Below are 25,592 nucleotides of genomic sequence, written 5' to 3' on the forward strand. Positions count from 1 at the left end.
ACATGTAAATTGAAATGTTTGACCTGACATGTTTGGAAATTTTCACACGTTATATATTCTGCTCCAGATTTGTAATCAGCCAGATGATGGTGTTTCTCCTTGCCCAGTAACCGAGGAACATCGCGACATCAGAAGTGAGTGCCCAGCCGCACCAGAGTGCAAATCAAACGAGAAGCTCGTAACTACTCCAGGAACGGGAAACAATTCATGTTGTGAAGTCCATGAATGTGTGTGCGTCAGTTGCATTCACGGACAATCGACACTGGTAAAAAAAATAAAATTATTTTATTCTAATGCATGAGTTTAGGGTACCACCTTAACACCATTGTTTTACTTGAATTAGAAATAAAACTGTTGCTGAATCATTAAACTTAGGTCATGTTTTTAAATGTTTGGTGCTTAGCATAGGTCGTGAGGCCTATCCACAGTATAGCCCTCAATGTTGTTAATTTTTGCTTATAAAATATATTGCTTTTTTCTGATGACCACAGGCTCAGCTACCCCATGATTTTGAAAATCCAGCTTTATTTTCAACAATCCCTCAAAGGTATACCACAAAACAATTTTGCCAGCAATGAACGGGACTGAAAAAACTAAAATGCCACCGTGTTTTTAACCAAATTATTTCGCGCTTAAGAGATTTAATTATTCAATTTCAGGCCCATGGTGATACAGTAACGGAGAACTGCACCATTTACACATGCGTTTCTGATGGCGAGGGGTGTTTTAAAGTGGACGTAACTCCGGTTTGTGTTAAAACACCAGCACCAACATGTCCAGAATTCGGAAAATTGGAAGTTACTGAAGGGGAATGCTGTAACACGTACAACTGCTGTAAGACCTAATTTGTATATATATATATATATAAGCAAATACAGGAATTATGTACAGTACACCAAACAGGAGCACATTTTTCCGACCAAAAGACCATATTAATGTAGGTCAGAGGTGACGAACCTGCGGCCCGTCAAATAATTTTGTGCGGCCCGCAAAGCAAACGCTTTAAAAATTAAACTGTCTTCCTTTTCAATGGAAGTACTAATGCTCTATCCTTTTTGCTCAAGTTGATTTGTTTTTATTTTTACTGATGTACTGTATGTTAAGATAATTTCAACTGTGTGGGTTTTATTACTTTTATCTGCCGTTTGTTACTTTTCATGAATAGTATATTGAGTCGCTTCTAAAAGAAGTCATAGTAGGTTACGATTAAAAAGTGTGGCCCGATAACTCATGTGTAATTGACAAAGTGGCCCGCGACCGCAAAAAGATTCGTCACCCCTGATCTAGGTACACTGGAAATGATTATATAGGTGTATATCCATTTCCTTAAAACGAGAAAAAGTTGATAAAAGCTCAGAAAAAAAGAGAACACCAATTCTAATTAATGACTGCTTTGTAATCTGACATCATTAAAGGTTGCTGATCATTTTTACTTATCAATAGCAAACTTAATGCATCCTTTTGCAGAATTGGAAAATACCACAAATGTAGACTTTGGCTGAACAAAATTGCAGTTAAAATTTTTATTATTAGTAAAACACTTTGAATTCTGTTCTGCATTTGTAGCTTTTCATTTATGATTATTTGATGACAAAAGCATTTCAGTTGTATTCCCATATTTGTTTTGCATGGAACAGCTTGTCTGCATTCACAACAACAACCCGAATGTGATTATCCGAAAACTCTAAACACAAATCTCTTGGCTGAGGGATCATTAAAATGTAAAGAGTTCAACTGCACGTGTCCGAATCCTGACGATATGGACAGCAGTGGTTGCCTGGATGAGAGCAGCATCTGCTTGAATGAAGGATGTCGCAACACCAACAAAGGAGTGTGTGATTGTATCTTGGAAGAAACATGTGGTAAGTTAACTCTTTACGAAAAAATATTAAACAGGATGTTAGTTTTCAGCACTGTAATCGGAAACAGATTGAAAAGTATGTTTCACTAACAACACATTTAAAAAAATGGAGATAAAAAAGTGTGTTTTTTAAGCACAAATAACAAATGTCTGTTTAGAAATTAATCTTTAACTCCTGTATCTTCCTTTTTGCCAATAGCCTAAGCAGCACACTGCGACATTTGTTTAGTGTATTATTTTTCCCACTGCCAAGACATATCTCATTGTCGGATGTTGGGTTCAAAAACAGCTAACAATTAAAAAAAAGGAATTTATACTGTAAGTGTGTAACTTGCAATTTCGTACCAAAGCCACTAAAATACAGAAAACTAACTCTAGCAATTATCACAATATTATGCAAAGGCATTTTTGTTGCTAAAAATAAAAATATTTCCTTTTGGCTCATTAGTATTTGGAAACATTTTATTAGATAAATTTAGAAAAGCATAAAAATTATCACAATAAAAAATTGAATAGTTTTTTTCCACATCAGTAAATGAGACATCAAGTCATGATTATGTTTTGTTTTGAATCTGTCCTCGGACTGAAAAAAAACTTTGATAAGTTATTCTTGGTTACCAAGATTGGCAAAATGAAGTTTCCGATGGTTGTTGAAGTGTGCTTAACGAAAAATTATTTTATTCAGTAGGTGCTGCTGAAAGGAGAGCAGTCTTAAATGGTCCTGAATGAATGGACAGCAATCAATTTTAACGAAATTCTTAATCTCAAACAGATAGGCCTAGTACTAAGCAACCTCGCGCATTTAACAAAATAAACTAACAATAAAGCTAACAATATGCAAAGCGTTTTCGGTTATTTGTATGTTAGCCTTTATCAATCATTTGAAGGCTAAAATGAAATGACGTACAATCACAGTAACTCTGCCTCCAGATGCTTCATGAAGGTTAACGTGTGTATAGCCGAAAATGCTTGTAATGTGTTTGTAAATGTTATGTTAAAAGCTGTGTTGTTGCTTGGTTTATTTGTTTATGTTTCAACAAAGCTTACTCTCTACCAAAATTTATTTTTAAGCTTCAAATTTAAACCTCACATTTTAGAATGCGATCCATCCTCTTGTCTGGAGCCAAGTTGCAGTAATCCATGCGAAGAACCACATGAAGTATCTTCATCTTCCAACATCACCTCTCCTGATACAAGATGTGCTGACGACACATGTTGTGCCAAATACGAATGCGTTCCCAAGAAATGCATTCTTGACACAACTGTTTGTCAGAAGTGGGAACGAAAGGTTAATACGTAGATTTATATATATTTTGTCAAGAACAATAACTTTAACTAACTGACAAAAAATTGTAACTTTTGCAAAATTGTGGTCGCTAAATTTATTGGTAGCATTATAAACATTGTTTTTTATTGTACAGTCGTTTAATTTTTGAAAGGTCTTGTAATGGGTTACTTAGGCTCAAACGATACTTGTTTATCAATCACATTGCTAAAAGGGCAGCAGTGCATTAGTAAACCTTTGCATGGAAATACATATTTACAGATTCTTGAAAAAGATTCAGATCCTTGTTGCCCAAAATACAGATGCGCTTGTAGTTCAGAATTAGTTCACCAATGTGAAGATGCAAACTTGACTTGCAAAATCAACGAAGAGAAACAGCAGGTAGGCAGAATACTTTTCTTGCATTTATCATAAGCAAAATTGCTGAAAAAATACATCATTTTTTATGTCAAACAAAATAAAAAGCGATTGTTGCTAATAATAGAAATGACAAACAAGGAGATCAATTTTACATAATAGTTTAAGCAGACTATTTAAAAAAATGTAAATTTGTATCATTATGAGTTTTAATTGACGTCTACTAAAGACAATTGCCACAAATAAAACTTTGATGTTTCAATTAAACATTTAGATGCACTGCAATATTATTGTGTTTCTAAAAGTACGATTTTTTAAGCTTTTTCGTAACAACCAGAAGCGTTTCTACTGCAAAAAATATACAAATGTTTTTTGTTGCTCCAGGTTGGCGTGTTGAATGAATGCTGTGAAGACTTCGAGTGTGAATGCAATAAATGTCTTGATGCCGAAAACAACCCACATGAGACCAGTACTACCTGGATGGCCACCACTGACAAGGAATGCGTTACCATGGTAAACTTGACATTTTTTGTTTTTGTTAGTCGCAAACCTTGTCAATTACAACATGGTTTTGTTTCCTCAACAACGCTCATGCAATGCACAGAATATTTAAACAAAGTTCATGTATAATTAACCAGAAATTTGACCATTAAATTTTAGATAGATAAGTTTGGTTGTGGTAACTTTATAAGTTGTTTACCTCATATTTATCTTATTACCATGATCATGTCAGAAAATACTTGTAATTAAAATTCTTGAATGTTGTTGATTGTATTTTACATTTATCAAATCATAATGGATTGAAAGTAAATAAGTTTTGTAAGAAACAAAGTTAACTTTCATTATTAAATATTTGTATTTGGATTTAATATCAACAAAGCAATAAAACGTAAATTTGATTCTGCAATGTGAAAACAAACAAACTCATTATTTTGTTTAATTTGCCAAGTCTTGTTTTATTTGTTTTATTATCTTTATCCTGCATTGCGGGAAAGCGGACTTGAGCGCTATGCATCGGTGTACGCCTTCCGACGTACACCTGACCCACGCTGCAGCCGACTGCAATGTCTGTTTCCGGTTGTCTACTCTACTTATGACTTAAATTTGGTACTACCCATTACTCGAAATCGATCACTGGGTAGAGGCAATTATCGTAAAGTTTCTTGCCCAGAGAAACAACAGCAAGTGCGGGTGGCTGGAGTCGAACATGCAGGCTCTCGACTGCGAGCCCAACGCGCTAACCACTCGGCCACTGTTGCCGACACGAATTGGAATGCAAGTCTGCATTCCAATTCGTGTATTTCACCATAATGCCAGCGTCAATCAGCAAGCTTTACTTTCATTTTTGCCAGGAATGCGTCGAGTCAAACGACACAAGCAACGGATGTCCAGTCAGTCGAGTTCAACATAATCGTCGAGATGATTGTCCAGAGGAAATTACTGAGTGTACAGAGCCTTGCCACCAATTGGTGCATGATGCGGAGAAGAGCGACGCCTGCTGCAACGTATCAAAATGCGTGCCATTGTGCAAAGACGCAAGTGGATGCCACAAGGTATGTGTCACTCATTCTGGTTTTTCTTTGATTGTGTAATTTGGGGAAAGAACTTAAGTGAGGTGTTTTTTTTTCAGCAACAATACCCTACTGTAGAAAGTAAGAAGTTAAAAAAAATTGTCTTCATTGCCAAAAGCCTTTTCGGGCATTTTAAATAAAAAGACAAGTAAAATCCAGATTTAAGAATTTGTACTCAAACTAAAAAAATAAGATCCAAATTTTGTAAGTTGAGAATCAATGCTTTCATTAAAACACACAAACGGATTGGGGTTTTGGCCAGGGCTACATTACGTTATCTTAAATAGGTTAACTAACTCATTCTTGTTTTGGTTGTTTTGCCTATTGTGCAACAGTTTTATGTCACACGCACGATATTTATTATTTTTCAGGAGGGCGAGGAATGGTCGGATGATGACTATTGTTCTAACAAAACATGTACTTGCAACTCAGACGGCTGCACTACAACAGTTGTAGGACCTTATTGCCCTGGTCGTGAACAGCTCAAATGTCCACAAGGAGATGTCGTTACTGTTCATAATCCTGATGATCGATGCTGCCCCTCACAGGAATGCCACTGTATGTACAGAAGTTTTGATTGTTTGCAAGGCTGTTGGTTAGATTTGGTGCAAACATGGTTTCTTATTGAACGGCAATTCAGGCAAACGTGTTGCTTTTTAAGCAAACAATTTTTTCTTGATTAACATTATTGTTTCTGGTTGTATTAACCTGTTTTAGCCACCTTGATAAAGTCAGTCGTGCTGACTGACGAAACGTCGGAAAAAAAAAGCTAGTTATCATCTTTAACATCACGAGGTAACCTAGTAAATAGTCACCAGAAGAACGCAAATTAATTTTATTATTGTTTCTTTAAGATTATTTTTTATAGTCATATTTGTAGTAAAGATCATTACTGAACTAAATATTTTGAAAACAGCATAATTTTCATTTTTAAGTTGTTTAGTTTTAATCACCACTTTCAAAAAACACCCTCAGGCGTTTGCACTGTATTCGGTGACCCCCATTACTCTACTTTTGATGGAAAGGGATACACATTCCAAGGAGAATGCACCTACACGCTGGTAGCGCTGAAGGATAACGATCGCTTACACATTTATAGGTATGTTGATGAACCGTAAATACACTTGATGAAATGTTTTTGTAAACACTTTTTAAAAAGAAACAAAACTGTTCATTGTTTAGGAAAAATGATGCTAATTACAAGTGTTTTCGTTTGTAAAATGGCGATTTTCAAAAGTGTTCAAATACATTTTCAAAAATTTTAAAACACATGTGTAGCAATGCAGTTTTCAGAAAAGTGTAGGAAGTAAATATGTTAATCAACAGTCAAAGTGTCATTTTGTCGTTTTGTAATTCAGCGACAACTACGTTTGCCAAAACATTCCAAATTTGAGAGGAACCTGTTTGAAAGGGTTAGTTGTGAGGTGGGATGACACTGTTGTGAAACTCGTTAGAGAATCCGAAGACAGCATAAGCTCATTGGTAAGTCTTATGTATTGATCTATTGGCTATGCATGGCATGCATCTACAGTGAAGCAGTAACTTTCGACCGATGTTCCAAAGAACATTAGTATTTCGTGAAAGATCGTCTGGTGTTTCGTGAGACATTTCTTAGTTTGACTCGTGTTCCGAACCAAATATCAACTTTGTGCTCATCCAAACAGGCCCAGATATCGCACTGAGAAAAACTGAAAGTGAATAAATTATTGTTGTTTTGTTTGTTTTATTGCATCACTATAAAGTTTCATTTGGTGTTCTGAAAGAAGATTTTAATGCATAAAGTTTTCCGTTGCTCAAAAAGGCTGGAAAACACTGACCTGAAGGGTAAACAAGATTAAAAGATTCAAAAAACAAAAACGTTTGTTTTTACGACAAAAATATATAGCAATTTTTTTGCAAAGAAAAAGCTTGATTCAATTATAAAACTATCTTGTTTTGTTTTTATATTTCCTGTTGTTCATTTTTATTATTGAAGTTTTTTGGTGTCAAATACTGCATAACAAACCATAGGATATTTGAACACCAATGGAAGGTGAACATTGAGCGAAAACGGCTATGGTGACTGTATGCCAGTATCACTACAAAAACTGCACAACTGATAGGAAAATAATTGAGATAAAAAATAGCAATTGAGAATAACCGATTAAAAAAGATTGCTGAAACGAATAATTTTACGTTTTATTTTTAATTCATTGTATTAATTCAAAGTGCCGTAAATTTGTTAGTTATGGGTCTCTTTACATTTTTGTGATAATTGATTTGAAGTTTGTGTAACAATTTGTATTTAAATAAAAACATTCTAAAGATCTGTTAAAGGTTTTGCGATTGTAACAAATTTATTTGGTTTAACTTTGAAAAAATATTGTTTTAAACTATGTCCATGTCGTCGGGCCGTTCCAGGGCTTCTTCACTCAACTTAGCCGAAAAAAGTACATAATACCAAGCAAATATTTAATATGATTATAATAAGTAGAACATTAATATAGTGTAGTAGAAAATATGAAAGTACGCAAAACCGTAAAAATCAAAAAATTAAAGCAGAAGGATTAAGCAAATTTGTTCAATGGATGTTTACCTTTAGGTGTTTATCAACGATAAGCTACAAACAAAACTGCCATGGTCTGGATCTGGAATTAAAATCACCATGAGAGGAGCGTTTATCTATCTCACCATTGAGGAAATCAAACTGGAACTTTCTTATTTTGCCTTCGCACTTCCGGCTGTTACAATCACTGTTCAACCAAGTTCATTCTACAATCAAAGTGTTGGATTATGCGGTAAAGTTCTGGTTTGAAAAGATGTTGATTTGCAACGACGTTGAAATACTTAAATTAATTAGCGCTTTAAAGTTTTTATTCTAACAAGCAACTGTTTTATCTTTACTTTATAGGAACCTGCACGTACGACCAAGATGATGATTTTGAAGGGAAGAATGGAAGCATGATAGAGCGTCCTACTGACTTCGGCTACGACTGGGAAGTGGAAGACATTAGCGAACAAAAGTGTTACAGATGTGATCCGGAAAACAAAACGTGTGATTGCTATCCCGAACAAGAGTAAGTAAGATGAAATTAAAAATGCTGATAACTTAAAAAACAAGCAAAAAATTCTGTTTCACCAGTTAAAAATATTTCCCAGCTGTGTATGAATGCCATCCAACCAAAAATACCATTAGATACCATTTTATATACCAATACTGTGAAAATGCTGTGGATGAAAATTTGTGAAAAAGTAACAACTAAATAATAAATCTTATTTGTTTTACTTCCAGTAAAGTTTTTTGTAGACATTGCCAAGCAGTTATGCTTGTCACATCATTTTATCGTACCAAATCCAAATATGAAAATCATTTTGCAGATGTAAACAATCATACTGGAATAGAAGTTCTTAGAATTACTAAATTAACGATAAAAAAATCTTTAAAATTATTTTATTGTTGAATGTGTTTCAGTATATGTAAAAAGTCATGCACAGAAGACCCGTGCGAAGCCATATACAATGACATATTCAGCGAATGTAGAGAACACCTTGATATAACTACAACATTGGATTTCTGTCATTACGACGCTACTATTCTTGGTCAGGTAAAATCATAATTTATTTTGTCATGGGGAAAATATGATAGCAGCATAAAAGTTTGGAAACAAATAGTTTGTTCTTAAATGCAAAAGACTTATCAACTGCAGACATTCTTGAGCTGCTAAAGTTCCTACACAGGCTATTTTATTTGCAGTGTGAAGTTTGCAACTCTACAGCAATTGCACATTTTGCCATGCAATGCCAAAAAACAACAGGAATTTGTTTGAAATGGAGAGAAGAATTAGGTTGCCAACTTCCACCAGGTAACTGCGTTGTTGCAATGATGCAGATGTTTTCAACATTCATTGAAAAATGATAAAACTTTGCAAACTTTATTTCTACTGCTTACTTTACACTATGTCACCACGACCATCAAGATAAAAGCATATGTTTTAAATTTTTTAGCTACATGTCCTGGTGATCTCATCTACAAGGAATGCGTCCCTGAATGCGAAGCTAGAAAAACTTGTGAAAACAAGGACGATTTCGACAAATGCACCATCACCGGAGAAACTGGTGGATGTTTCTGCAAAGATGGATACGTTCCCAGAAACACAACTTCACATGAATGCATTCCTGAAACTGAAGGTGCTTTTAAATTAGTTAGAAAGTTTTTGATGTAAATAGGCTATAGTTAACAAATAAAAGAAAACAGGATCGGAATCGTGATCTCTCTCTCAAAGAGTGCCATTAACTTTAAGTCAAATGTAATCCATGTTCTTGAAAAAGAATTGATACCACATTCATACCAGAAGTTATGTCAAAACCGAACACGTTTTGCTGTGTATCACAATTCCACATGATGGTTGCGGTAAAAGTTGTCACAAATCATTTAAAAAACTTATGCAGGGAATAAAGCTTCACCTGTGTGATGTTGACTTTTAACAAATATACAAAATATTGCCAAGCATTATGCAAAAAAAAATTGTCATCATAACATTTAGTCATGTTGTTGTAACAAGATGTCAAAGCAAAAAACTTACATTGTTTGTAAACAAATATGATATATTTGATTTGATAAGCTGCAGTGCACAACATTAATATATGTTTTGAAATTGAGAATCACAGATCCGTTTGCATGTGTAAGTAAATGTTCAACTTAAACAGCTTGTTTTCAAAGTAATAACATATTTTGCAACATGGCTATTAGCCAGTGAACATGTTATTGATATAACATAAGTTTTTCGATTACAGAATGTTGTTATCCACCAAATGACGATTTGGTTTGTGAATATCCATTGCGGGCAGAATACACCGATCCACCATGCAGCAGGAAAATATGCGTGCCATGTGACAATTGCTCAGCTACATTCAACTGCACTTCGATGTTGGGTTGTCATGCTAAATGTAAGAACTTAGAATTTTAATGTGTTTTTTGGTTTGATATTACCAAATGTTCAATATAAATCTATTTGAGATTATTTCATCTCTTCCTATTCACTGCAGCAACGGGACAAGACGAATGTGGATGCCCGATCAGCGTGGAATGTGTTTGCAACACCGACCTATGCCCTGAACCGCCCAGCTGTGGGGAATGCTTCACAGCGATTGAAGTTTCTACTCCAGTCTCAAACTCATCTGACGAATGTGACAACTGCTGTGCGGTTTACCAATGCGTTGAAAAGCAATGCGAAGGCACAAAATGGACAACTGAAAACGTACCTCCTGGATATCGCTTATCAAGCAGCGAAGACAGTGATGTCTGTTGTCCATCAATTGAATGTGATGTTTGCTTCTTACCAAACAGAACATCTGTGGAGGTGAGAAAAATACGATTCTTTTCGGTTATTGTCGCTTTGAAAGTCTCTCAAACGCACAAACTTGTTCAAGCGTTAGTGTCAAAGAAGCACTGTTGTACTGGCAATTGTACCAAACTGCAGTATTTATTTACAATACTGCCTTTCCACCATGTTATAAATAAATACTTCTAGGATAAGTTGTTATTTCTAATTTGTATTGTTGATCATCAGCCAAAAACACGTTTCCCATCACCAAAAAAACACGACTTTGTTTTAGCGTGGAAACGAATGGATCGAGAATATTGAGGATTGCCCGGTGACGTACACTTGCACCGACATAAAAGAAGATGAAGATCCAAACGGCCACGACGTGAGAGGTTGTTATTCCCGTAGAATACACAACGACCCAAGAGAAAGATGTATAGGAAAAGATTCGGTGAAATGTGGACTTGGAGAGGAAGTGGTGATAAATTCAACAGAAGGGTGCTGTGACACTTTTGCATGTGGTAAGTTCTGCGACTGTTTGCATTCATTTACTCATTTTGTTGTTTCCATGGATTTTTTTAAATTTAGATAAATTTATGTTTTTTTACACATGATAGGCTATAAAATTGCTCATTTGTCTTGCGTGGCTTTGACTGTATACCAATATTAGACAATCAACTAATCATTTTTGTCCATTTCACTGATTGCAAAAAAAAAGAATTGTTGCCTAATGAAATCACAAATCTTAAGAAATTAGCTCGATGTCTCCTACTAAGCTAAATCCAATTATATTGCAAATGAACTCGTGCTTAAAAAGACCCAAGATAGCATATAAGTAACCCAAAAACATTTCAAGATTTTGATTTTTTTCGCAAGATGAAAGCCATACAAAACTCACTGCCTATACGTTTGCAGAGTGCTCTCCCGAAAAGGATCTGGAAGTTATCTGCCCCGAATGGAACCGTAAAACCGAACCTTGCTGTGAGCTAACAAGAAACAATTCTGAATCAGAATGTTGCCCAGAATACAGGGAAGAATGCATTGTCGATCAGCCTGGATACTGCCAGTTACCTGGAGAAATTCTTGTTTATTTGGATGACGTTACTTCAAAGTGTGAACCAAAAACTAAATGCGTCTGTAACGATACAAGAATGATTAATGCATTTTGTGGATCACTGAAGTTTTTAGAAAAGCTTTGCGAATATCCATATGAGCCTAAAGCTACTACTCCTATCGACAATTCCGACTTCGGCCGATGCTGTGAAAACGTCACTTGCGTCTGCGAAGACTGTGAAGATCAAACTCTAGATGACATAAATTGTGAGCAGAAGCAACAGAAAATGGAAACAACTGTGTGTGGATGTATAGTATACGAATGCATACCATGCGAAAAATGCAAGTCCCCAGCAACAGGCACCCCCTATCCAATCGATTTTTCTTGGAACGAGGTAGATGAAGATGGCTGCCCAGTAACGTATACATGCGAAGAAACGGAGTCATGCTCTGTTTTGAACAAAACTGACCATTGTGAGCTTCCGCCAACATGTGGAGTTTACCAACATGCGTGTAACAAAACATACAACTCCACCCACTCAGACCCAGATACTTGCTGTACAGAATATGAGTGCTGCTGCAACTCATGCCCATCAGATTATGATTCTGAAAAGCCAACACCGAAGCCGTACCACGAAATTGTGCCATTGACTACAGAAGAGAATCCAAATCAGGAATGCTGTCCACAGTGGAAACAGATTTGCCAAAGTAATACATCTCATTGCGTACGGGAAGAATGCTTACTGCGCCAAGTATCTTCACCAACCGGTGAAGTTGATGACATGTGTTGCCCTGTTTACACAGACTGCGAGTGCTTATCTGATATGACTTTGGCTAGTTCTTGCGAACAATGGTACAATTACACATGTCCACGTCTCTACAAACGAGAGGATGTAAGTTGACAAACAATATTGTTATTTTTTTTGCAAAGATATGCTCCTTAAAGTTCACTGTAAAATCATTGTCCATCAAAATATTTTTGATAGTAGTTGGGAACACTGTATAAATATTTAGTGGCTAAATGAAACTTTCATCTACAATTTTTGATTTTTATAATGCTTTTAGGCGTATTAAATGACAAGCATTTTTTCTTGTAAAATGACCTTGTAAAAATTATTTTTTGCAATTTCTTGAAAACTTTGCAGATGGCTATAGATAGTGCAGACCCTTGCTGTCCAAAATACCGCTGCGTATGCGACTCTGACCAAGCTCATTATTGTGCGGATGCTAATTTAACATGTGAACTTAATGAATCAATAGAAAAGGTGAGAATATGATTTAGTAATGATGAATAATATGTTACTGGTTTCTAAATTTTGATAAATGTTGCCATTGAAGATATGGAAATAATATCAGGTGGACTTTGGATTCTTTCATTAAAATCACTGTGTTAAGAATTTATAATTATCTTCAAATTGTTAAAATTTTGAAAATGTGCAGTAAAGCGCATGCCTCCTGTTTTTTGCTTCAGGTTGGAACAATAAATGAGTGTGGGCCGCTTGCAGATTTGATTTGAACAGCAAAGAATTTCATTGCAGGGGGAAAATAAACACCTTACTAGACTCTAGTGCAAGTACAACCGACACAAATTGAACGAATTGCTATAATTATACTTACTTTAGGTTGGAACCCTAAATGAGTGTTGTGACGACTACGAATGCAAATGCGACAAATGTATCGATGCTGACAACAACCCACGAGAGATTAATGATGTGTGGCCAGACAAATTTGACAGTGAATGCATTACTTTGGTAAGGTGTTGTTGGTGTAGATTTAGTTGTTGTCTTATGTGCTAGGCTTATTTTATCAATTTTCTATTAGGCCTAAACGTTTACCCATTGGTCTTTTATGCTCTTTGCACTTCGAATTATAATCTGAATGCAAGTCAAGTTGCCATTTATTGCAATATTATGGATAATTTTACGCATTCGATAACAGATATACCAAGCTTTTCATCATTTGTGACATGCCAAAGATATTCGAAACATTATATTATGGATTATAAAAGGGACACTTTTCTAATTTTATTGTTTAGCTATATCATTTCTAAAAAACACCTTTCTTTATTTAGACATGCCATAGCCTATTCGTCAGGAGGTCCAGAGATGATTGTCCCAGTATTGACGTTATAAAAAACAAGAGGGAAAAATGCCCAGTTGCTCCGAAATGCAGAAGAAACGAAGAACTAATAACCAGGAACGGCACTGGAGATAACTCATGCTGTGAAGTCCATAGATGTAAACCTGTGAGATGCATATACAAGGACACGACACTGGTAAGTCTTTTTTTGTTTAATTTATCGACATCTCTGGGAGATTGTAAAAATGTCCCATTGCTGTAATTGTATGCAATACACTGCGATGCTTACGCAGGAAGATTAGCGAAAGTTATCTGGAACGTCTCTAGCTTGAAACTACTGGGATGCTAGAGCCGAATGTGATGCTACGTAAACGTAAATAAAAAAAAAATAATGAATTTTCTTGGAAGTAACAACAGCAAAAACCGTTCTATTGTGTTTGTTACGACATAATCCAAACAATTTTGTTTAATTTCATAGTGAAACGTCTCAATGATGAATTAAAAAAAAAACACAGACATTTGTAGCAAGAATCAAATCTTTTCTTCTCTTCTGATATGGATGTGATATTGAAAATGACAAAAAAAAAAACTTTAAAAAGAGGCTGTTTTGTTCGGTTGTTAAGTGTTGTAGAAATATAAAACTATAACAAATATAATTTTATGATGTGACGAGCTTTAAATCATGTTTACTAGATGATATTTACAATACGTATATTTATTTTAGGATGAAGGGGAATCGGAAACCGAAGGCTGTTATATTCACACTTGCACGTCTGATGGTGACGAAAGCTTTATAATAAACAGAACTGCTATTTGTTCCGACGAACCAGTGCCAACTTGTCCGTATTTTGGACAGTTGAACGCTACAAAAGGACCATGTTGCACTACGTACAACTGCAGTGAGTTAATGTTAACATTAAGCATATAAGTTTTTAAGTTGAATAGAAAAAGCTAAATCTAGCAAAAAACGGCAGAATAAAACTGCAAAAAATAAAATAAAATGTGCTTTTGTAATCGTCAATTTTATATTAAAATTAAATTAAATTTGTAGTCAATAAAATAAATAATACATTCGTTAATATAAGAACTTAACTGTTAAACGTTTACATGCAAAATATGAAAAAAATGTCAATACAGATAATCATATTGCACCCATACAACATTTGCTTAAAGAAAAAAAAGCAACAAAGATGCATATTAGACAGTCAAAAAAGCAAGTCGATTAAACGTTTTTGTCAATAAAACAGCTAGTTTATGTTGTGTTCTTTTGCGACAAACGAACTTGCTTCAGTAAGACAATTTTTGCAAAATCGATGTTAATTTAACTCCAAGTAACCTTTTAAAACATCTCACTTGCATTCATATGAAACAGTTTTTTCTCATTTCGTGAAATCTCATTTTTAACACCTTGACCATTTTCTTGAGCCATACCAATGCTAGTTTTTTATTGAAAGTTAACTATTATGGTTTGACTTAGCTTGCAAGGATTCTCAAGAGGAACCGGAATGTGATTATCCGAAAGTTTTGGAAACAAATCTGTTGACTGAGGGATCATTGGAATGTAAAGAGTTCAACTGCACGTGTCCAAACCCTGACGATATGGACAGAAGTGGTTGCCTGGATGAGAGCAGCATCTGCTTGAATGAAGGATGTCGCAACACCAACAGAGGAGTGTGTGATTGTATCTTGGAAGAAACATGTGGTAAGTTTGATTTATAGTGCACTTTACTCATGACATTTTGGCAACCCAAATACTTGGAGACGCTTTAAAATGAAAATTTTCCGTTATAAAACTTTTAAGAAATAACTTAAAAACTAAGTAACGTTGCTTGTATGTATGAAAATCATACTCGTGTTTCTGAGAGTCAGCAATGCAGATGCCTTCCCAACTCACATTCTCTGAACTCTAAATCTTCAACAACCAGGTGTAAGTTTGAAAACGACATAAACAGCAATACAGATATTACCTTTCTATAAAAATAAAAATTGAGAACATATCAACGTAGATTTGAATAATTACCATCCCAGTAATATATGGAACATTAAGACGATTGTGATACACAGTAACATTGTTTATCATAAACCTCAATTTTAGAATGCGATCCATCCTCTTGTCTGGAGCCAAGTTGCAGTAATCCATGCGAAGAACCACAGGAAGTATCTCCATCTTCCAACATCACCTCCCCTGATACAAGATGTGCTGACGACACATGTTGTGCCAAATACGAATGCGTTCTCAAGAAATGCATTCTTGACACAACTGTTTGTCAGAAGTGGGAACGAAAGGTAATCGCACCTAAATTGTGATGAGCGATAAGTTATGCGTTGCTTACTTCCAGTTAGTAGCCTAACTGAAAGAAGATTGTTAATTTTAAGGCATGGTGAATTTTTACTTATCCAGTAAAATTGATCATTTTTTGTATTTTGCAAACGTTGTAAAAGTTGGTACTGTGCTTTGCGAGATCAAGAAGTTATTTAAATTCAAATCGAAGCAATACTAAATCACAATGTATACTCCTAGCGTGCAGCAGAATAGTGTAATTCTGTGCCAACGTTAACCCTAAATTTTTTGGTAAAATAATTTTGCAGGTTCTTGTGAAAGAATCAGATCCTTGCTGCCCAAAATACAAATGCGCTTGCAGTTCTGACTTAGTCCAGCACTGTGCAGATGCAAACTTGACTTGCAAGATCAATGAAGAAAAAACGAAAGTGAGACTTGTACTTACAGTATCTTAATGTATTTGCAATTTGCAAAGTTAAAGCAAAATACACATTGTTGTTTGTAATAGAAAGAAAATAAAAGAAACTGGTTTTGACAGAAATAAGTATAAAAAAGTGCAATTTTTTTAAAGGTCTTTATTAGAAAATTTAAAACGGAAAGTGAAATTTATCACTTCCCTAGTCGCTCTACCGTCAAACCTAACTTAGTCACACCTACAGCCATGTAAAGTCTTATAATGTTATGAATTTTTATGCTGCTATAAAATAAATAAAAAAATTAAAGAAGCAATTTTCAACATATCTTTGTTGTTGCTACAGGTTGGAGCCCTGAATGAATGCTGTGACGACTTCATATGTGAGTGCAATAAATGCCTTGATGCCGACAACAACCCACATGAGACCAATACTACCTGGATGGCCACCGCTGACAAAGAATGCGTAACGATGGTAAACTTGTTTTTTTTTTTTCTATTTTGTCAAATCTGTTTTTATGGTAACTTTTGCATTGTGGGTATTTCGACGGGTTGGCGTTGTTTTTTTAAACATGCCAGACGATCGAGTAAGTGACCTTTTATTTCTAGTCCCAGAATACGTGCAAGATGTTAAGGGAACTCGAAAAAGTTGAATAATAGAATGCAAATTTTGGGATGAACTTACATTACAGTAATGTTTAAAACGCCAATTAAATGTAATTTCATAAAGTGCTAAAAAAAAATTTCTACTAGAAGCATAGTTCTACTTTTTTAAGGACACTCATTCACACATTTTACAAATGATAACTGTTTTGGTATTTTTTTGTTTAATTTACAGTTTTCGTAAGTCAAAAAAAAATACTTGAAATTTCACCATTGTAAGCCTTTTTTCAGTGTTATAGTTAGCCTACGTATTAAAATTTCAAAAATAAACATTTCCATCTTATTTTTTGAAGCTCCATGTAGCCTACTGTATATTGGATTAGTTGCATCAGAACAGCACACTGTATTTAAAATCGTGTAATTTTTAACCTAAAACAATGAAAACTATTAATACTACAAAAAGTGCTCAATGCCAAGCAAAAAGGCAAAGCAGAGCGAATTAAATCAATTGTAGTTATTACTATCTGAAGCCTTTACAAATTGTTTCACCTAACGGATCATCAGAAGGTCTTATTCAAATAGAATCTTTAACCTATATTTATTTAATTAATTTATTATTTATTTAATTTTTAACCTATATTTTTCTTTTCTCGAATTACATTCAATGCGAAATTGACTGGCCCTGAAAAACAATGAAAATGTCTAGTGTCAAATAAAAATGACTGTCTAGATTCAAGATCAAAAAATTTTGAAGACATAGATTTGGTGCTGAAATATCACGTGTGAATAAAAAAAAAAGAATTAAGATTTACTGGATAGTTTAATAAACATTGAAGTAGTTTACTGTGCATTGTAATGCTTGTGTGCCACAGTAATACCAGCGTCAATCAGCAAGCTATACTTTCATTTTTGCCAGGAATGCGTCGAGTCAAACGACACAAGCAACGGATGTCCAGTCAGTCGAGTTCAACATAATCGTCGAGATCATTGTCCAGAGGAAATTACTGAGTGTACCGAGCCTTGCCACCAATTGGTGCATGATGCGGAGAAGAGCGACGCCTGCTGCAACGTATCAAAATGCGTGCCATTGTGTAAAGATGCAAGTGGATGCCACAAAGTATGTGTCACTCATTCTGTTTTTTTGCTTGTGTAATTTCATGTAGTTATTTCTTTTTTCATAATTAAAAGTCCTTAAAAGTAGCCAAAATCTAATTTTTTTATTGTAACTACACTCTTTCAAGAAAATTAAAAAGTGTAAAAACAATACGAAACCCATATCACATTTTTTAGGGTTAATTTTGTTTTAAACACCCTTAAACATTAATTTTATAAAAACAAAATTTGTAGTCAGATGATCATACTTTTAAAATGCTATCTGTATCAATATTTTGCACAGCAATCTACTTCGTTTTCGTGTCGTGGGCATAATGACAAACCATTTCTTAGACCGAAATATTTTAGTTTTCAACCCACCTGCTTGAAAGCCTACACAGTACACAGTACACATTCAAACCTGATAAGCACTGTGCACATTCGAACAAAATGGACTGCACTATTGACTACTTTAAGTTGGGTTGAGTACTATAAAGTTTTTGTCACCATTCCATCTTCTAATTTGCTAGAATTTGATTTTATAATACATAACAAAATATTATTTTTTCTTCAGGAGGGCGTGGAATGGACAGATGATAACTATTGTTCCACAAAAGTATGTACTTGCAACTCAGACGGCTGTACTACAACAGTCACAGGACCTGATTGTCCTGTTCGTGAAGAGCTCAAATGTCCACAAGGAGACGTGATCAACGTTCCTAATCCAGATGATCGATGCTGCACCTTACAGGAATGCCGCTGTATGTGCAGTAGTTGCAGCTATTAAGACTATTTGGTGTACTGTATGCATGTGCTGATTCCTGGAATTGCATGTGAATTAGGCAATGGCAGATATACGCGTTTCTCTAAGATTGAAATAAAGTTCCTCTAAGCAAAGTACCTCGGATGACGACTTAATTGTAACATATCGATAATGCAAGTTAAAATCTATATGTACTCAAAATATTAAATAAGGATGAATTCAGTGCGCTCTTGAATTTTACTGGCAATACAATAATTTTCTTCGAAAACAAATAAAATTGAAAATTTTCAAAATTATGTCAAGTTTAGAATTGTTAAGCGTACTCATGATCATATTTTTTCAAAGCATATTATTAAAAAAAAAAAAATGAAAGGGTGCACCAGCAAACATCTATAGGATTGGCCCATGATACAAGAGAAGGATCCACAGAACATACAAGCTGCTATGCATAAATCAAAAAGTGAATAAAAAGATAAGCTGAATAAGTGAAATAAAATAATGCAAATAAGTGAATAAAATATTGTAAATAAAATAAGTGAATAAAATAATGAGCTGGAGTCTGAAATAAAAAAATAAATCAATTCATTGGCTTATTAAAAATCACTCTTGGAAATCATCATCTCAAAACTTCAACACAACTTTCTACTTTCATTTTACTACGCTAAAGAGATCGTAAAATCGAAACACTGGCCACTGTTCGTAGTTACTTTTAAAAATGTCTTTTTAGATTTTAATTGTAAAGAAATAAAAAAAAGAGTCAAAAGTCATGCAAATGTCTCTTTGTGTGGAGCTACATGTACTTGAGAGGTGACTGTTATTTTTTTATTTACTTTTTGATTTATGCATATAAGCTTGTATACTCTGTATATCCTTCTCTTGTATCATGGGCCAATCTTATTGATGTTTGTTGGTGCACGCTTTCATTTTCATTTAAATCTAAATACTTATATGTGCCACTAGTATCCAATTTCCTGTATTTTATATCCATCTCAGATTTTTGTTATATGTTAGTTTGATGACAAATTCCTGTCTTTTTCTCAAGTTTTTATTTTTAACAAATTCCAATCATTGCTTAGCACAGCTTTTTCAAAAAATCACACTTTTTAATTGGCATCAGAAAATGAAATTAAATCAATTCTCATTTGCTTATTAAAATCATTCTTAGAAACCATCATCTCAAAACTTCAAGACAACTTTCTACTTTTATTTTACTACACTGAAGAGACCCTTAAGATCGAAATACTGGCCACTGTCTGTAGTTAGTTTTAATAATGTCTTTATAGACATTACATTTTAAAGAAATAAAAAAAAGAGTCAAAAGTCATGCGAATTTCACTTTGTGTGGAGCTACATGTGCTTGAGAGGTTACTGACATTTTTTTATTCACCATAATTATCTTGTTCAAGCCTGTCTTTCAACACAGCTCAATTGATCGACCATCTTAGTTCCTTTCTGAACGTTGCTCCTACGCTAGCACTCACCAGATACTACCTACTTGACTGAGTCATAGTATTTTAACCCATAAAAAAAAATCGTAAATAATTCAGAGTATATTCAACACATTGCAAAACAAAATTTCTTTTGTGGTCAATTTACTATCATGCTATCGAAATATTTACAGAAATCGTAGATATGTAGCCTATAGCTTTGGGAGAGTATGGTATTATAGTTTTTTGTTTTTGAGCATTGCATAGCGTTAGATTTAGAAAATAGTTTGTAAATAATCCACAAAAACTGAAAATATACTTTTCTTATAAAGCACGTGAAGCATGAATACTGAGTAAACTAAATATTGTAAATATGTCACAATTTTTACCTTTTGCAATAATAGTTTTAATTAAGATTCATGAAACTGTATTCAGGTGATTGCATGGTGTTTGGTGATCCCCATTACTCGACCTTCGATGGAAAAGGGTACACATTCCAAGGAGAATGCACCTACACACTGGTGAAGTTCAAAGATAATGATCGCTTACACATTTACAGGTGAACCGAAATGCTGATGCAAATATTGTAAAAAAAAGTTTTGAAATCATCTCTTTCAAGTAATTTTATCTGTTTAAAAATTGACTATCAAATTTATGTTATATGATTTGATTTATGAACTCAAACGCCTATCGTATTCTTCCTTTGGTTTCATTTTCGCTATTAACAGAGTATACCAAAATATTTAACGGAAACGGATGTCAAAATATATCAACTGCTGAAAGTTTGTTTCATATCCTTCTAACTAACCTAACCCATTCAAACGTTAAATGCTTTTAGCAGTGTGGTTTAATTTGCAATATGTTGTAATTCAGCGACAACTACGTTTGCCAAAACTTGCCAAACTTGAGAGGAACCTGTTTGAGCGGTGTAGTTGTGCAGTGGGATGACACTGTTGTGAAACTCGTCAGAGAAAACGAGGACAGCATAAGCTCATTGGTAAGTCTCAAAATGGATCGATTGGCTATGCATGGCGCCTGTTAGTAATATCCAAACATGAGCTATGCACGAACAAATAGTTTTATTTGAAGTGTACAGTATGGAATTATTGCAATGGAATTATTGCATATGGAATTATACAAAAGTAACCAATACGTATTTAGCTGAAAAAAAAACTTGTTAGACCGACAAATGCAAGTGGAGGAGAGATGCCACGAGGACTTATTCAATACATGTTTACTTTCAGATATTTATCAATGATACTCTACAAACAAAACTTCCATGGTCTGGATCTGGAATTAAAATCACCACGAGAGGAGCGTTTGTCTATCTCACCATTGACGAAATCAAACTGGATCTTTCTTATTTCGCTATCAGACTTCCGGCCGTTTTAATCAGCGTTCAACCAAGTTCATTCTACAACCAAAGTGTTGGATTATGCGGTACAGTTCTGGTTTGATAAAATGCTGATTTGCAACTTGCAGTACCACATTCAACTAATTGAAATCATGAGCACTTTGGCGTGTCAATCTGAATAATCAACTATTTTATGTTAATTTTCAAGGAACCTGCACGTACGACCAAGATGATGACTTTGAAGGGAAGAATGGAAGCATGATAGAGCATCCCACTGACTTCGGCTACGACTGGGAAGTGGAAGACATTAGCGAACAAAAGTGTTACAGATGTGATCCGGAAAACAAAACGTGTGATTGTTATCCTGAACAAGAGTAAGTAAGATGAAATGGAAAATGCTTAAAAATAAGATTCTGAGTAAGGAATCATGTTATCGCATTCAGGTTCAGTGGTAGAAGATTTAGATTAAGTCGACGATAAGACGAAGCCAATCTTCTTAACTGCTTTAAGTTGAAATCTTTTCAAAAGTAAAAAGCTAACTAAAGAGTTATGTTATGGTACATCAATACACAATAGTATTCAATCATACACAATAATTAATAAACTAAAATGCTTCCTGAAATAATTGTGATTTGGTTGATTTTATTTTTGTGCAAAAAACTTTCTAATCATGTTTGTCATTATTTCTTTTTAACCCTTGAACTACCATACTGGTTAATTGACCGGTACGGCATTTATTTTGTGCGATATTTTTCGTAAATAAGCATATATTTGGCTGATGTTAATGCTGCTCTTTGAACATAATAATGCTGCTCTTTTAACACTATACACTCAAACACCATCGAAAAAATTGTAAATATATTTAGAACTATACCACACTGGTCGGTTGACCGGTAAGTGCAAGTATTAGATAAAATTGTTCTTGTAGATATAGAATAATCAAACTTATTTGACAAAATATCTGGGCATAGGCTTGGTTTTTCTTCCCAATCAAATAATTTGTTTCGGAAACATCTACAAAAAAGTTTTGTTTATCTGCTTACTTACCGGTCGATTGATCGATGGAGTCGTTCTAGGTATATCGAGTTTCCATTAGTTTTGGAGTTTAGGTTTTTGTTAACTTTTTTTCTGATATTGCTACTGTATATTGAATGACCACACTCATTTGATGTCAGCCCTATCATTATTTCTGTTATCAATTACAAACGGGTAAATTTGTCTCGAGAACGTTTGAAAATAGTGCTATACCCTTATCTATCGGTAAATTGACCTGTGCGGTCTTTCTAGGTAGGTAATGATTTTTCGGTAGTTCTAGGGTTTAAAAGAGTTAAAAACTTAGACTTGTGTTTACTTTAGTTAGATAATTTTTTTTTAGATATTTTTCTTTTATTTTTCTTTTATTTTTCTTTAGATAATTTGAGAAAAAACATAAAAACTTAATTTAAAACCAAATTTATCATCTACAATAGTTCAATATTTTTGTCGTTGATTTTTTTTGTGCTTCATTTTTCTGTGTGTTTCAGGAAGTGTAAGACACCCCAATGCGAGGACGATCCATGCGAGGCCATATACAATGACATATTCAGCGAATGTAAAGAGCACTTAGACATTACAACAACAATAGAATTTTGCCATTACGACGCGGATATTCTTGGCCAGGTAGAGTGATGATTTGTTTTTTATGAGAACAAAACTACACTAGCATTGACTTTTTAAATTTAACGGAGAAATTTCAATTATAGAAAACTACAAATTTACTACTAAAGTTGTCACCTGTTTTACAGTTTACTTATTTTGAAAATTTTAATGCTCTGTGAATATTTTATTTGTAGTGTGAAGTTTGCAACTCTACAGCAATCGCAACTTTTGCCATGCAATGCCAACAAACAACCGGAGTTTGTCTAAAATGGAGAGAAGGATTAGATTGCCAACTTCCATCAGGTAACTGCATCGTTGCATCGATGCAGATGTTTTCAAAATTCACTAAAAAATGATAAAAATTTGCAAAGTTTTTCAACTACTCACTTTACAATATATTACCACTACTATAAAGATAAAATAATTATATTTTTAATTTATTTTTAGTTCAATGTCCTGGTGATCTCATCTACAAGGAATGTATCACTGAATGCGAAGCTAGAAAAACTTGTGAAAACAAGGACGAGTTTGACAAATGCACCATCACCGGAGAAACTGGTGGATGTTTCTGCAAAGATGGATACGTTCCCAGAAACACAACTTCACATGAATGCATTCCTGAAACTGAAGGTACGTTAAAATTAATTAGAAAATTTTTGATGCAAATATAGCTAAGAGCAGGGGCTCTATCCATTTTTAGAATTTGGGGGGGGATTTTTAGACAGTGGGCTAAAATCGTCTTAGTCATTCCAAACCACTCCAATAAGTGGGGGCGATCACCCCCAATCCCCCATCACCCTCCTTGGATACAGCCCATGGCTAAGAAATAAAAGAAAACAGAATTTGGAATGTGATTTTTCTAAAAGAGTGCTTTTCAAACAAAGTTGATATTTGAAAGTTAACTTTGCAGGTGAATGAGATATCTTGTTACAGTAAGTTATGTCAAAACCAAAACTTTTTTTCGGTCATGCGTTCGCTTTTTATGTAGGATAGAGCAGTATTTGTACAAATGGCTTGCGATGGTAGAATTGCTGGTAAAGTATTAAAAACTTATGCAGGAAAAAATTTACAAATTTGCAGTGTTGAATTCAAACATTTCATAAGCTTGTCGTAAAAAATTTTGATGGGTCTTTTTTATCAAGCGATTATGCCATATCTGATTAAAATGTGGATTCAGAAAAACAATAACAGTGTCTGTTTCAAAATTAAATCACATGCCCGCTTGCATGTGTAAGCAAATGTTTTGCTTTCAACTATTGATATTCAGTAGAATAAAATAGTTTTGCAACATGGCCATTAGCCAGTGAACATATTATTGATATAACATAATAAATGTACTTTTTTCGATTACAGAATGTTGTTATCCACCAAATGACGATTTGGTTTGTGAATATCCACTGCGGGCCGAATACACCGATCCACCATGCAGCAGGAAAATATGCGTGCCATGTGACAATTGCTCAGCTACATTCAACTGCACTTCGCTGTTGGGTTGTCATGCTAAATGTAAGAACTTAGAATTTTAATGTGTTTTTTGGCTTGATATTACCAAATGTTCAATATAAATCTAATTGAGATTATTTCATCTCTTCCTATTCACTGCAGCAACGGGACAGGACGAATGTGGATGCCCGATCAGCGTGGAATGTGTTTGCAACACCGACCTATGCCCTGAACCGCCGAGCTGTGGGGAATGCTTCACAGCGATTGAAGTTTCTACTCCAGTCTCAAACTCATCTGACGAATGTGACAACTGCTGTGCGGTTTACCAATGCGTTGAAAAGCAATGCGAAGGCACAAAATGGACAACTGAAAACGTACCTCCTGGATATCGCTTATCAAGCAGTGAGGACAGTGATGTTTGTTGTCCATCAATTGAATGTGATGTTTGCTTCTTACCAAACCGAACTAATGTCGAGGTAAGGCAAAAAAATTATAATTATGTTAGTTTATGTTGGTTTGAAAATGGTAAAAAGCACATATTACTCCAAGCTGCAGTAATAAAAAACATTATTGCATACGCATCAGTAGCAGCCTAGCAGGCTACCTGTCTACAACAATTCTACAACAAAGCATATAAATGGTTTCAGAAGAACCTTTACTTTTAACTAGAAATTTCATTCAACAGCCAGAAATACGTTTTCAAAGCACAAAATGATGGAATAGTATTTAACAATTAACAACACATAATTAACGTTTCGATTTAGCGTGGAAAAGAATGGGTTGAGAATATTGGTGATTGCCCGGTGATCTACACATGTACTGATATAAAAGAAGATGAAGATCCAAACGGCCACGACGTGAGAGGTTGTTATTCTCGTAGAATACACAACGACCCAAGAGAAAAATGTATCGGAAAAGATTCAGTGAAATGTGGACTGGGAGAGGAAGTGGTGATAAATTCAACAGAAGGGTGCTGTGACACTTTTGCATGTGGTAAGTTGACAAAATGGCGGCTTTGGCAATTACGTATTTTGATATACACGCAAAAAATATGTCAAATAGAATTACAA

General features: G+C 34.5%; 1 protein-coding gene across 1 annotated transcript in view; it reads left to right on the forward strand.

Moving 5' to 3' along the window:
• The window catches only part of LOC145768875 (uncharacterized), a 66,245-nt gene that overhangs the window by 34,785 nt on the left and 5,868 nt on the right, over positions 1-25,592 (forward strand). The window contains exons 42-80 of the mRNA XM_082580481.1: positions 68-265; positions 660-834; positions 1,638-1,862; positions 2,959-3,149; positions 3,408-3,527; positions 3,888-4,016; positions 4,856-5,056; positions 5,446-5,632; positions 6,050-6,173; positions 6,433-6,556; positions 7,656-7,851; positions 7,965-8,130; positions 8,526-8,658; positions 8,808-8,916; positions 9,059-9,241; positions 9,848-10,000; positions 10,100-10,413; positions 10,670-10,898; positions 11,293-12,323; positions 12,576-12,695; positions 13,053-13,181; positions 13,502-13,705; positions 14,234-14,408; positions 14,987-15,211; positions 15,605-15,795; positions 16,099-16,218; positions 16,549-16,677; positions 17,722-17,922; positions 18,472-18,658; positions 20,523-20,646; positions 20,961-21,084; positions 21,332-21,527; positions 21,650-21,815; positions 22,965-23,100; positions 23,274-23,382; positions 23,527-23,709; positions 24,433-24,585; positions 24,685-24,998; positions 25,287-25,515. Coding sequence (XP_082436607.1) covers positions 68-265; positions 660-834; positions 1,638-1,862; positions 2,959-3,149; positions 3,408-3,527; positions 3,888-4,016; positions 4,856-5,056; positions 5,446-5,632; positions 6,050-6,173; positions 6,433-6,556; positions 7,656-7,851; positions 7,965-8,130; positions 8,526-8,658; positions 8,808-8,916; positions 9,059-9,241; positions 9,848-10,000; positions 10,100-10,413; positions 10,670-10,898; positions 11,293-12,323; positions 12,576-12,695; positions 13,053-13,181; positions 13,502-13,705; positions 14,234-14,408; positions 14,987-15,211; positions 15,605-15,795; positions 16,099-16,218; positions 16,549-16,677; positions 17,722-17,922; positions 18,472-18,658; positions 20,523-20,646; positions 20,961-21,084; positions 21,332-21,527; positions 21,650-21,815; positions 22,965-23,100; positions 23,274-23,382; positions 23,527-23,709; positions 24,433-24,585; positions 24,685-24,998; positions 25,287-25,515 — 7,603 coding nt within the window. The remainder of the gene's footprint in view (positions 1-67; positions 266-659; positions 835-1,637; positions 1,863-2,958; positions 3,150-3,407; positions 3,528-3,887; positions 4,017-4,855; positions 5,057-5,445; positions 5,633-6,049; positions 6,174-6,432; positions 6,557-7,655; positions 7,852-7,964; positions 8,131-8,525; positions 8,659-8,807; positions 8,917-9,058; positions 9,242-9,847; positions 10,001-10,099; positions 10,414-10,669; positions 10,899-11,292; positions 12,324-12,575; positions 12,696-13,052; positions 13,182-13,501; positions 13,706-14,233; positions 14,409-14,986; positions 15,212-15,604; positions 15,796-16,098; positions 16,219-16,548; positions 16,678-17,721; positions 17,923-18,471; positions 18,659-20,522; positions 20,647-20,960; positions 21,085-21,331; positions 21,528-21,649; positions 21,816-22,964; positions 23,101-23,273; positions 23,383-23,526; positions 23,710-24,432; positions 24,586-24,684; positions 24,999-25,286; positions 25,516-25,592) is intronic.

The sequence above is a fragment of the Aplidium turbinatum genome, chromosome 4 (genome assembly GCF_918807975.1).
Source record: "Aplidium turbinatum chromosome 4, kaAplTurb1.1, whole genome shotgun sequence".
Lineage (NCBI taxonomy): Eukaryota > Metazoa > Chordata > Ascidiacea > Aplousobranchia > Polyclinidae > Aplidium > Aplidium turbinatum.